We start from the raw sequence: 14,421 nt of genomic DNA on the forward strand, positions 1-14,421 counted from the left end.
GTCAGGATTTAATTTTTAATTATTTGTTCTCTTGATTGGAAGGTGGAAGGTAGAATCCAGGCTGGGTCCAATCTGGTTCCATTCACTCCCATTATTGCTGCGTCACTGATGGACGGAAATCCTGGCAATTTAAATATCTTTCCCAAGACCAATATAGTCCAAGCTTCTACCTTCAAACTTTATGTGTGATGACAGCCTAACATCACCATAACGCCTCTGTTACCTTTCACAATGTGCAGCAATAAAAACACTCAACGCCACAAAACTCGTCTGGTTGTGTTGGTGATGCCATAACCGATACGAGGAAATGTTTTGTTTGTGTAGTTTGAAGAATCTGAAGCTCGGTTGGATTTGCTTCTGCTTAGCAAGAGACCCAGATGAGCGGAGTGGGGTAACATAGCGTGGGGTGGTGCTGGGTGGGTGTGGTGGCGTGAAGCAGCGTGGGGTGGTGCAGTGTATCAAAGCGTAGCCTGGCGTGACGTAGCATAGCTTTGGGGCGCCAGCCAAGTTGATGACCTCATTCTGACTGGCGCAGAACTGATTGGGCCGAGGGACGTCACACAGAGGAACCACACTATAAAAAGCAGAAATAACGTCTTGGTGAAGATAAAATTCCAGCAGATGATTTCCCAAGCAGGAAACGACCGTTTTAGGAATAAATCCTTCGTTTGGCTGCTTCTCCCCCAACAGATTAAAATCGCTTCGGAGCTTTTGCATGAAGCTACTGAATAATTAGAGATGTAATCACCTGCAGCTGCGCTCTAATCTCTACTGCAAACACAAAATGCTCCAAAGCTGAAGGAAAATTATCTTTTAAGAAAAAAATATTGTGGTTTACGTTGATTTAGGTGCAGATAATCTGCTGCATAAGGATTTAATCTGTTAAATACAATCAGCACAATCAAAGCTCCGAGAGCCTGAAGTCTCCTCCAGCAGCAGATCCAGCTCACATGCAGATGATTTCAGCCGAATCATCAAAATGTTCTGCCGTGGAGGAGCAGAGACGGGTTACCACCAGCGCAGAGCTTGTTGCAGGGGCAACAGATCCTGCAGCAGCGCCTCTTCCTGATTGGTTGGTCATCAATTGGGTTCAAAATGGGTCTACGATCAGACGAAGCGTGGAAGTTTTCTTTTAGTTTTATTTCATTGTATAATTGAATTTTAGTTCGTTTTTACAGTGAGTTAGTTTAAATAATTTATCAGTTAAATATTGTTTTGTTGTTTTTACTTTGACCTTTTTTAATTTCTGGACCAACCCCACCCAGCCAGCCCAGCCAGCCAAAAAGTGTTATGCTTTTGTTTATGTCGATTGGACAATGAATCGAACAATAACTGATTGGCGTTTTTCTCCCAATTTTTCTAGTCGCCATTTCGGCGTTTCCGTATGAAGCTTGAGACGTCATACTCAAGCGCCGCCATGAGTATCAAGGTCCGAAATTTACCGACAGCTGCGATTTCACATCAGTCCGAAAGGCCAATAAACACAAAACAGACGGTTTGATTGGGCAATAAATCCACAATATCCATCATGAGAGGTACGTAATCAATATCAATTAAAATAACTGATACAATATTTAATGATTTCACTGAAATCCGAGCCAGAACCGCACTGCATTCTGGGAGATGTAGGCTGAAGTTTCACAGCTGGTGACTAACTCACTCGGTTTGGTTACCCAGCAACAATAGCATAGCATCAGTTTAAGGTATTGCGTCATCACTTATTAAAAATAACTTTTAAAAAATAACTGGCTGAAAGACTCACCTGTGTAACTCCATCGTCATTGGAAAAGATTCAAATTTAGCAAAGAAGTTACTGCGAAAAAGACTGGTTAGACAGACTGACATTTCCGGGTGTGCAAAGCCTCACTAAATAAAAAAAACTGGAGCAAACGCAAAGTGTCCCATTAATGAACGAGACTTTATCACGTCCAGAGTTCAGCCATCCTCCATTTGGGAAGTCAGTAATCAAACTGGGGATCCCTGAATCAGTCCATATTAAATATAAAAGATAAAGACTGTTTTCAAGTCATTTTTATTGAACAAAAATGTTTTCAAAGATCATGTAGGAAATACATTATAATACAAATGTTGCACAAACAAGACTAACAGAAACAGTCTAGAAAAGGGGTGAACATGACTGCATACAGACTGCGGAGGGGCTGGAATTTGGGGCAACACGAACTTCACCAGAACCGAGAAGGACGTCTGGAAAGGCAATCATCCAACGCTGATGCAGTCTCGGTTAAAACAGGGAACCGCCGCCTTCATTGAAAGGACCTCCATGTTTTTCCAAAGTGGACCTGCTTTTCCATCCAATCACCATCCAGTTTCATTAAGTCAATGACTGATTGCTGGTTGCTTCACTTCAAATGTCACAAACTAGTTTTATGCACCTGCTGTTTTCTGAACCTTTCAAAGCCATTTAATCGTTTAAAACAAACAGAAAAAGCAACTGAGAAGATTTTAGGTTTCAGCTTTTTCTCTAAGCTACTTTTATTTTCAGCACTGAGGGAAAAAATATTTTTGTCTTGTGAATTGTGGTTTAATAGCAGAAAATACACGGATGTCACAGATGACATGACAATGGTTTCAGCTGGTTCCTCACAGTAAAAGCACAGACGGCGGCTTGTCGTGCTCATCCCAACCTGTAGGGGGCAGCAGCGCCGAGAAGTCACTGCTCTTTAATGCACCAATCTGAAGTAGAAATGAAAGCAACATTGACATTCTTGGAGGAACACCAACGATCCCACCAACAATTAGCACCTGTTGATTGAACCAAGGAAAATGATCCGAACACTGTTTCCAGAACCAGAACACGACTTGGATTTAAAATGAACTAATAATTCATCTGGATTATTTAATGGGCCAGAAACCAGCATCATAGAGCGAGGTTTCAAGTTAAATTACTGTGAACAAATGTTTTAATCAAAACTTGGAGAATTTTCTGAATCTTAATCTGAAACCGATAAACCAATAATCACAAAAAGGTTTATATTACAGGAGACCTGTTGAAATCTTAGATGAAAACATTAGAAGACCCGATCTGTGTGTTTTGTTTTGATTTATTTTTTTACGTTCCCTAACTAAGAGACATCAAATATTTCCTGCAGTAACATATAATAACTCATTTCTCAGTCTGTTGATGCACCAACCAAAGGAACACTTTGTGAATAACTTATTATCTAATTTATGTTTCTGTGGGCCCAAACTCTTCCTGTTCATCGTCACAGAGACACAAAAAAGCAAATTAGAAATACTAAATATTTCCCCCTTTCATTCAAAATTGATTAAATTAAAAAAAGATACTTTTGTCCCAACATTAGCTCATTTTCCTTCCTTCAGGGAAACGAGCAGAGCGGCAGAAATAAGTAAAAAATACTTACATTTCTAACAAAATGCATTTTAATTTGCTTAAATATTTTCACAACAGCTGTCTGAACTCGACACCTTCTGAAAGGAGAAGAAATCGACCTTTGACCTTCATCTACGGAAGAGCGGCTGGATGACTACGCAGCGTCGACTGAACAGTGAACATGTACCAGCAGAGATGACAGACAGCGCTTCGGTTCGGATCCGCAACGCGACCCGGCAGAACCGCAGGTACGACGTCCGCTACGACCACGGACCGGACCGGACCGGTCCAGTGGAGGTCGACGGATGGGAAACACTAAGATCTGCTATCAGACAAAGTGGGTTTGGGTCGGGGCTTTCACTGGTTCTGGAACCGGAAGTCCCTCAGAACATGGTTGAGCGGTTGGATCTGGATCACCGGAGAAAGGTTGACCTGCAGGATCTTCTGCGCTTTCCTGCAGGCCTCGGCCACGGACCGCGAATCGTCCACTTTTATCACTTTGCGTCCTAAGTTTTTCTTGTCTTTCCAACCGTTTCTCTGCCGCGTGGCGCTGGTCATTCCTTTGGACCCGGAAACATCCTGGTGGAGGCCGTTGCCCCTCCAGCCGTTGCTGGTCAGGTCTGTGTGTGTCTGAGAGACCGGCCGACCGTTGGCGTAGAAGAACGGTGCGGAGTCCCCGATGAGGGCGCCGTCCAGCCGGATTGGACAGGACAGGCTCTTCTGGCTGAACAAGGCCACGGCTTTGGTGGGCGCCCCGCCACCGTTCTGAGAAGGCTGAGACGGTATTCCTGATAGCGGTGGAGGGAGGGAGGGGAAGGAGACGGGGTGCGTCTCAGACTCCCAGACAGTTTGGATCTGGAGCCTAGCCGTGTGGAAGCCGGACAGGCCTTCGATGCTGGTCAGTCTGAGGCACGGCTGCACGTCGTCCTCTAACATTTCTACAGTCTGAATTGGTGTCCTGCTGCAGACGACGGTGTGACGGTCCACCAGAACCTCCGGAGGCCGAATCCCTTGGATCCTTGGGCTGCTCCTCTCGGTGGTGCTCCAGGATGGATGAACCTCCCGCTTCTTGACCTGAGGCTTCCTCTTCCTCTTCTTGGTGGCGGGTCTCACATTCTTGCTGACCAACTTGAGCATTTCCTCGGTCATGGGCAGGCTGGTGCAGGACCGGTAGCAGTACACGTCCTTGCTGCGCAGAATGGTGGGCCTGTGGCCTTCCTCGCTGAGCTCCTGCAGGAAGGTCACCAGCTCCTCCGTGCAGGAAAGGTCTCGAGACATCGGGCTCAGGATCTTCAGAGCGTCCAGCAGGACGTTTTGTCCTGCTGAGGAGATGCGGGACCAGGAGTGAACCGCCCTCCGCTCCTCATTGGCAAACGCCAATGGCCGATGGACCAGGGGACCTTGAGGTGAAGCAGCCATGTTTGTGAACCTATAAAGGAAAAAACCGAGTGAAGCGTTAGCAAGGTCACCGGTTTAAAAGAGAACCATAAACTGGACTCCAGATTGGGATTTTTGAAAATATATGACCTGACAGGTTTTACATAAATATGAAAAAAACCTTGAATTTTTGACATACGTGTAGAAAGAAACAGGCTCTCTAATTAGGCCAGAGCAGCATTCAATCATATCCCTACTGATAATAAAAATCTTTGCTGTTAATCAGAGATCAGTTCATTGAAGAAAAGGAAATTGACTTTTGACAACATTTAGCTTAATTTTCCAAACCAAATACTGGCACAGTTGGGTTAAAAACAGCCGCAGCGTTTCTACCTGCTACATCCAAGACTATCTTCTGCATAACCCTGATGTACATTCTGCATCAGGGCAGAATATACAGACACCAAAACCAAGTGAACCATGAACCGAGCCTTGGAGTACACCTGTATTCAATTTCTCACCACTTTTAAGAATTCATTATTCAAGATTCACAGGATGATTTGAGAACACAGTTATTATGGTCACCAGGTTCACCAGCGGAAACTGCGCAGAAAAAGCGTTACACTGAGGATCACTAGTGGATACCTAGTTATAAAACCTTGTTAACATCAGCAGTTTCAATGCATCGCATTAGAAACAGTTGACAGAAACTTCAAATTTTGAAACAACATCCTCAATTTCACAAAATCTGAGTTGATGTGATCCAAAGCACTTCACACTTTGACAGCCGAGATGGAAACAGGCTTACCAAATAAGTAGTAAATTTTTACCTCACACAGAATTACATTTCTTCATATATGGCTCTGGACAGCGCATTACATCACCAATACTAGCTGACATGACAGAACAATTACAACTTGCCCGGTAGCAACACGAAAGCTCCATATGCTAGTTTGCAACCTCTATTGACCAAATTACGCTTTGCATAGCCTGGTTGATTTGCTCCAAACCAGCAGATGGAAACTCAAACTTCCATGACAGTCGGATGAAACAGAATATAAACTGTTACAACTGTTAACTTAGTAGCTCACCCCCAACATAGGGTGAATGACTGAATGTAGCACGAAGTGCTTTTGAGTCCTCTAGACCTGATACACAAGTAAAGGACATTTACCATTTAACAGGAGCTTCTTCTTCCAATCTTGTGTACCAGAAAACGGCCATACAGACCTATGTTTCAGGTCTGTCTGGCCAGAGACAATGCCACTGACCAAACTCCCTGCAGCAACAGCAAAGCATGTTTTTCCTTCTCACCAGCAACTCAAGTCTTTTGTAGCCAGACAACTGCAGGAACAAGTAGTGTTCGAAGACACGGTTGGTCTGGAAGAATCAACCATGAGCTACCTGGCGATTTCTGAGAGGCAAATGGCCACATCCTCTAAAAGAGAACCAAAGACTGAACAGAGGACCTATTATCGGACAATAAGACACCAAGGAAGCTGTCAAATGTAACCGCCTCAAATCTTGCTGGGCTCAATGCAAACTTTTAAAAAGCTATAACTTAGCCTTTAAGGTTTGTGTTGAGACACAGTGACACCTTTGTTATTTTATGATTATAATCCGTATTAGAGTAAAATATTCCCACTGAGCTCCTGTAATCTATTGTCCCGGTGTCACACCGATGTGATTCCTGACTTTTCGGCTTCTTTGTCTCAAGGATATCGTGTAGAAAACTCAACGCATTTCCTTGCAGTGATTAGCGAACGAAGGTGTCTGGTAGGGATTGCACCAACTAGACGATATTTGGACTGGCTGATTCTGCTCTGCAAGGATGTTTTGTCGGCTTGTTGCAATCATGTGACAAAACTGATTTTTCCAAGACGATGTTAAATAAGGAACTGATTGTGATGACAGAATCAGACACTGCTGGGCTGGTGTGGTGGTACAGGGGCAAAGAACAACCCAAGTATTGAGGACTCAGTCCTCGTGGCGGTGGTCGCAGGTTCAATTCCTGGTGACATTTGCCGCATGTCTTCCCCCTCTCTCCTGTCGAAAGAATTTCAAATAAAGGCCACAAGACCCAACTTGACAAAAAAAAGAAGGTCACTGCTCTGCTGTCAAAGGGATAATGTTCAGAAATTTTGTTCTTTTTACTTTGCATAATAGACTTCTGACTAAGTGGACTTTTGTCAGTGCTTGCTGTGAATGTAGCTAATAAAGCCTTTAAGTAGCTGTGATGCATTTTTCCTGTTTTTCTATGTCCTGTAGATCAAGAAATATTAATTTCCTTAAGGGGTGATATTTTCAAGAGGATCTCTCTCACAGATTTCCATGGTTTAATAGGTCAAAGAAAAAAGACTGGGAGGAGTAGCAGTTCTCCATCAGATCAGGTATTTGGTTCCTGACAACCGCAGACTCTCCAGATGCTTGACTGGGGTTCAGAATCTGCAAAGCAGCTTGATTTACTGGTTTGAAGAACCGGTTTCTTCTCCTCATCTATGATATATGTTTAATCTGCAAGGTACTGTGGGTACCAGCTATTGGCACTGGTAGTTCCTTTAGTTGATGTTGGTCACTTTGGACAATTATCGGTGCTTCTGTCTGATAAACCCAAAGGAAACTTTTCTCCTTTTAGGGATTGTTGACACCTGTCTTAGATTCTTATATTCTTACAAAGGTTGGTGATTAATGCATCATTAAATCAGCAGCACCTTCTCTCAGAGTCTAAGAACATAACAACACTGCACTTTGGTTTTGGTTGTAATATATTGACATATATTGTAACCAACAAGACAAACTCTATCAGTCTGGACAGAATAGTCACTTCTAAAGCTTTGGGACTCCAGAGAACCGTAGTAAGAACCATCATAGTCCAGTGGAGGACCTACCCAGGAGAGGCTGACGCACCAGAGTCAGAGAGGCAGGCGAACTGATTACCCATCATGCCTTGCGCCTTCTGTAGGAGCCTAAAGGGTCAGTGCTATGATCTGGGGTTTCTGCAGTAGAACAGGTCTTGGTTCAGCAACAGTATGAGCTCAAAGAATGAGGTCAGCTGACTACCTGAATGACCAGGTTATTTCATCAATGGGTTTTTTCTTCCCTAATGGCGCAGGTATATTCCAAGACAGGATTCATTGGGCTCAAATTGTGAGAAAGAGGTTCAGGGTGCATGAGACCATTTTCACACACTGATTGGCCACCACAAAGTCCAGATATTAATCTCTTTGAGAATCTTTGGGAAGCACTGGACAAGGCTTTGCTCAGACTCAACTATCATCGATGCCAGATCTTGGTGAAAAAATAATGCAACACTGGATCTTGCAACATTGCAGAAGTTTATCAAAACAATGCCACAACGAATGGGTGCTGTAATCAACAAAATATTACAATGCGTCACCTTGTTTCGGTGGCAACTTTTTGGGGGGCCTGACATTGTATTTGGTCTTATGCATGGTCTCTTGGGGTGTTTTAACACCTCAGCTGTATTATTCAGCATAAACAGACTAAGGTTAATTTACAGATCACTTAATTTTGGCACAGGTGAAAGCTCATCCAAATTCTTGATCAACAGGACAAGGAAACACCAGTCCTCCTACAAACCATTTTTCTTGGTTAACATCCCAGTTAACTCTGGTTCAGACAGTGTGAAAGCAAACAGACAGTCTGTCAGTCTTTTCATCCTGTCTTGGTATGCCAGCATGAGCAAACAAGATATAAATTTTTATGTCTGGAAAAAGGGTAACATATTGAGATTGGGCAGGTGAAATTACCGCTTTCATCAGGAGCTTGAAATGAGTTCATGGTAAGTGCTGCAATGGTAATAATAATAAATATCACTTGCAATATCTATTCCCATTTCTTCTTTTTATCTCTTTCTCATCAGTGCATCCTAGACTCTGTGACCTTTAGCATTTTGGGTGATGTCATTAATGTCCAATGTGAGCATCTTTCACTTTTCATCAGGGATGGGGGCTTACGTGGATTGATGTCTGTCTGAGTTTTGGCTCCAGTTTCCATATTTATAAACCTATGTGCACCAAACTAAACATAAATATTTATTCAATGCCTATAAAATATTAATACAAATATCTGCTGGGAGAAGCCTAATTCCTCCACAGCAAACCCTAGAAAAATAAAAACAATCAGCCCTGAGCCAAGCTTTGACCAAGTATTTTGCATTTGTGGTGTCTCAAGAACTATAAAAAAGACGTTTCTTGGACCCCTGGTCCAAACTGCACAGGAAGATGGCCATTCTGGTCCAAATCTACCATCTTGTGTATTTTACACCATGTGTATCTGGGTAAACTCCTCATAGAGCTTTAGACTCAGATTTCAAAATTACCTGTAGTAGTCTTAAAGCATTGGGGATAAATAGTTATCAAAACTTTTTTCTGCATCTATGCATGAGAGCAAAAAATAATCTTTCACCACAAAAGACAAAAGTGTAATAATAACTTCCACACACAAGACTGGATCTGTACCAAAGATCCTGCGTGTAATCACAGATCAGCACTCAGTATATTCAAATAGTCATGACATTACTTTAGCTCTGCCCACTTACAACAGGAAGTGATGGGTTTCGCTGCTTAATGTCTTTGTTTATAACACTCCAGCACTAAGCTGACTCTGCTGACAGCCTCAAGACTAGGTGACGTAAATATCAACATATGAAGCAGACTAAGATTAAATGTGGCCATTATAGTTATGGGACATGCAAATAAACCTGGATGAGCCACTACAAAATATCAGTGTCAATACATCTGGCAATTCCAGCTAAAATCTATTAGTTAGCTTTGACTCACATAAATACTGGTATGTTTACTACTGGATGCACATCAGCCAGATAGCCTGGGGATTCGTTGGAGAGTGTTTGACGTTAGTGTAGACTGACGTATAAAAAACTGTTTCTCAGCATCTTATGCATTTTAACAAAACATGTTTAACTGAAGTTCTACAGCGCTTAGTTTGATTCACTGAAACAAACAACCAGCGATGCAAATTAACAGGTTAGTACTGCAGTTAACGCTTTGTTGCACAAATGCGGTAGCCATCTTGGATTTTTGCCTCCGGGTGTTTTGGGACCTTCCACGTGATCCTTCCCATTTCCGAATCCTAAAACTCCACATTTGAGGGATTTATACAGCATTCCACAATTCTGCTGCAAACTACCACCCAGTGAAGTTCTTTATATTTGTAAAATGCTAATATGACTGTTAAGCAAATATGATATTAAAAACTGAGCTTTCTTACAAAAATCATGAAAATGTACAGCTTACAAGGCTAAAAGAACAAAGGAACCATCAGAGTTCACATGAAAACTACGAATAAACCAGCCATAGCCTTGAGCACTGAGCCATGCCGATATGTGCGCAAATTTAACGCGTTCAGTTGCTCTGGAGCGCCTCCTGTGGACGCGGATATATTTAAAAACGCCGCTTTTCTGCGCAGTTTACTGGAGCACATCTTAGCCTCCAGTCCAACAGCCATGGAGCCACAAAAAGGAAGCTTCTTTACAACTTTCACTGGTTTATTTAGAGACGTCGCCATTTTTACCCGGTCCAGTAAACTGCCAGCAGAGAGCTCCAGCAGCCAAACACTCTCCCAGCAAATCTTCCCTCCGTCTGAGGCAGTTTTTCAGGCGGCTTTAGACCTCCAGCCGGCCGGGGCCCTGCCCACGGCGCCGCCGGCCGTCGCAGAGCCGAGCTGGAGCCGTTAGAGAGACAAATGTGAGGCGCAGATGGAGAGGAAGGGGCGTAATTACCTATTAACGGCGCTGTCTCGGCATCCTCCGGTCGCCGCTGGTCGACGCTCCACGGTAAAATGGCTGCTACAACACTGGTGCGGATGACAGACCAGAGGGAAGAGGCGGAGGCAGCCGGGGAGAGAGAGGAGGGAGGCGGGCTCAGTGGCCCCCCTGAGGGGTGGGGGTGGGGAATAGGCAACTGTTTTACTAAAATCATAAAAATTGGGGGGAAAAAATTTAATTAAAAAAATCTATCAAGTATATAAAACAAGTTTTTTCAACAGAAACTCTTGTTAAAAAATATAAAACACAGAAAAAGGGGGCGGGGCTTGAACTATTGAATTTTGGTGCTTGTATTTTTTTCATTAGCTACATCATCATTAACCCATGTTGCAGTTATATATATATCACATGGATTTGATTCAGTCAGACATTGGATCCTGGAAATTTGTTGTATCCAACTTAGCTATGTTCCAGTTGCAAACGGAGAATGGACACAGATGTCAAAACATATTGCATTTTGGGTTTTTTAGGGTTCACTATTAGTTCTGCTAAATAGTCGCTTATAGGTGGTTACCAAAGAGAGACACACATAGTGGAATAATAACGTGAAGAGCAAATTTAAAGGGCTGTTGTATTTATCTTGAGAGGGACAATGGCCAGAGAATTTGTCAAAATTAGACTTTTAATTTTGGATCCTTTTGATAAACTAAATTTACCCCACAGATTTTATGGTTTTGTTGACAATATTGAAATTTTAGCATTTGTCAACAAACTCTAAGTAGCTAACCTAGCTAACTTGGCCAGGGACCGATGGGTCCCTGTCCATCCATCCATGTTCTGTACACCCTTGTTCCAGTGCTGGTGGTTTTGGGCGAGAGGCGGGGTCTGGACAGGTCGCCAGTCTGTTGGATATGAGTAACTAATGTCATGAAAATATTAGTTATTTCCATGATGACAATGATTTGTGACAAACCCTCCTTACCTATATACTCCTAGATCAGCAGTTTTAAAAATTGTTTTGCCATGTAAAAGTTTGAGAAAATTTGTTTGAACCTGCAGAATGATTCAGAGAATCCTGCTGAGTCAACACAGTGATGCCAGTTAAATCAGAGACAGACGTGTTTCACATGAAACTGATGATGGCAGAGGTCAGTTTAACATCACCGTGAGGCAATGCAAGTGTCTACTTCTCTAAAACGGCTTGTAAAGAGCTATTTTTTTCTAATTGGTTTCGTGTAACAACAAAAGCTTGAAAGATAACACCTCCATCAGATCTGATGTCTGCTTTGCAAAGCCGGTCAAGATTTGCAGACGCCAATCCTCCTCCTGGCGACAACCTGTGTTCATTTTTCAACGTCATATTTTCACCATGTTATTCTGACATTTAAAAACATTAAAAAAGTTCCAAATTGTATGTTTAATTCACAAGAAAAATATTTTGTTTACAAACTAAATGTTCAGCTCCAAACGAAATGTTTATTTTGCTAACTTAATATTTATTTTCCATACTAAACATTTCCTTTTCAAATTAAATATTTAGCTTGCTAGCTAAATAGCTAAGATGCAGTCAACTTGCTAATAGAATATTTAACCACAATATTAAATATTTATTTAAACTAAACATTTAATTTACTAACTAAATATTTAGATCCAAGCTAAATATTTGAATAATATGCAAATTAGCTTACTAATAAGTGGAAGTGGGATAAAAAAAAGTTGATTTTTGAGGACCTACATGCTCCACTGGCTACTAAATATTTAGGTTATATACGAAATATTTAGCTTGTGAATTAAATATAGTTTAGAAGGCTGACATATATAAATGTACAAATAGCCTGGAGAAAATAAAACTTTTAAAAATTGACTCCTGCATTGTTTTGACTTTGACAAACTAACAAAACCAAAATATTGCTTCTAATTTTTACTGTGTAGCTTTAAAAACTGAACGACAGACCCATAGATTGTTCAGAGTAGCAACATCTAACCTTCCAGAGATGCTGGTGCGTCAACTCTGCATAGCCACGCTATGAAGGACAGAAGCCATGTTAATCTGCTCTCTGTCAGGCGTAAAGAAGCAGGCTGTTTGGATACTGGAGGATTTGAAATAGGACATTTTTGACGCAGCATAAACTTATTGATAGCTTTGTTTGCTGTTTTCTGAGGAGGGCTGAGGACAGCTGCTGCTCACCATGCAGCCTCTGTTCTGTCTGCAGCAGAGATCCCCTCTGAGTCTGAATGTTTCCCGACAACACAAGCTGCAGACGCTCCAGCTATCCATGCAGTTACTCTGGATCAATCAGGAGTTTGCATGCTAGCTAAGCAGCTGGTAACCATGTAGAGCTGGAGTGTAACAGATTTATTTTCTATTTGCATGATCAAGCATAACGTTATGCCTAATCGTGTTTTGTTCCTCCTTTTTTTGCCAAAACATCCCTTATCTGCTATGAAATATAATAAACTATATAATAAATAAACAAATATATTGTTTAGTTTTATTTTGCTGCGAGTTTTTGTTTGTCTAAATCAGTTAACTTTAATAAATTTTAGTGTGGTTGTTAGTTTTTAAGGTAATGTCATTTTATTTTGATGGCACGTTTTCAGCAATAAGGCAATTCAATGAGTTAGAGGAAAACAACAAAACAAAATATTGAATGTCTAAGATAATAAGTACTCCACAATTGATAAACTAGAAAGAGTTTCTCTGAACTAGCTAAATACTAATCTAAATGAGTACTCCAGAATTTCTAAAATTAATATTAAACTAGACAGACAGACAGGGCAAGAAATGACACATCAGGAAAAATAAGCACATGTCGCAACATGCAAATAATAGACATGAGCCAGCAAAGCCAGTGAAATCAGAGGGTATGTATTTGTAGCCATGATGTGTACACCATGTTCCAAATTATTATGCAAATTGGATTAAAGTGTCACAAAGATTAATTTTTTTGTTGTGGTATTAAATGTATAGATGGTACTGTGTGTCAGGGCTCTTTGAATCACTATAAATAATTTCAGAGCTGCTTGATAAGTATGTCTGTTCAGCTCAAGTAAAGGAAATCTGCTTCAGAAGGATGTTCCACATTATTGATCAAGCCACAGGTTTCAAGCAATATGGGAAAGAGAAGGAATCTCTGCTGACGAAAACCATCAGATAGTGTAGTGCCGTAGGACAAGGGATGAAAACATGAAATATTTAACGGAAACTGAAGCGTTATCATCATACCGTGAAGAGATTTGTGGCTGATTCAGAACAAAGATGGTTTGTGTCGATAAAGGCATAATGAGGAAGGTTCTGTTAGACAAATCCATTGGATTAAGAGAGCAGCTGTTAAAATGCCCTTATAAAGCAGCAAACAGTTATTTGAAGCTGCTGATGCGTCTGGAACCTCAAGATGGAGGTTCTTTCTTAGGATTGCGGTGCATAAACCTACTATTGGGCCCCTAACCAGCTCTCAAGCAGAAATGGTCACATTGGGCCCAGCCGGACGTGAAGATTCATTTTCAAACAGACTTGTTTACTGATGACTGCTGTGCTACCCTGGATGGTCCAGATGGACGCAGTAGTGGATTGGTGGTGGACGGCCACCACGTCCCACCAAAAACCTTCTTTTTAAAAGTTCCAAACTGCAGCTTCTCATTCTGGGTGATAACATTCTTGTTTATAACAGAGTTCTGGTCAGTTTGGTTGCCAACCAGACCTCTTTTGTTTTACTGGGTTGACCTTCTCATGAACCATGACGGCTGTTGGGAAACATCCACTGCCTGCGCAACTTCTTGTTCATGTGATCCGTTCTTTTGTTATAGACGGAGAAACCGCAGAGTGATGGCAGCCATCTTGGAAAGCTCCCCCACACACTTACAGGTAGATATTTCTTTCCGGAAAACTTAACAGCCTCTTTAATTTGGGATAAATATGACCAGAGAAAATAAAAAATAAAAAATC

At 41.7% G+C, this 14,421-nt stretch overlaps 1 protein-coding gene across 1 annotated transcript; it reads right to left on the bottom strand.

Moving 5' to 3' along the window:
- Positions 1-2,016: 2,016 nt before the first annotated feature.
- On the bottom strand, positions 2,017-10,646 carry ccdc71 (coiled-coil domain containing 71). The gene is made up of 2 exons (XM_055050163.1): positions 10,491-10,646; positions 2,017-4,781 (listed from the first exon to the last, which is right to left on the bottom strand). Exon 2 carries the CDS (start codon positions 4,769-4,771, stop codon positions 3,710-3,712), a length of 1,062 nt encoding a protein of 353 aa, XP_054906138.1. The 5' UTR covers positions 4,772-4,781; positions 10,491-10,646; the 3' UTR covers positions 2,017-3,709.
- Positions 10,647-14,421: the final 3,775 nt, after the last annotated feature.

Source organism: Poeciliopsis prolifica, unplaced genomic scaffold (assembly GCF_027474105.1).
Source record: "Poeciliopsis prolifica strain line A6 unplaced genomic scaffold, Auburn_PproV2 SCAFFOLD030, whole genome shotgun sequence".
Taxonomy (NCBI): domain Eukaryota; kingdom Metazoa; phylum Chordata; class Actinopteri; order Cyprinodontiformes; family Poeciliidae; genus Poeciliopsis; species Poeciliopsis prolifica.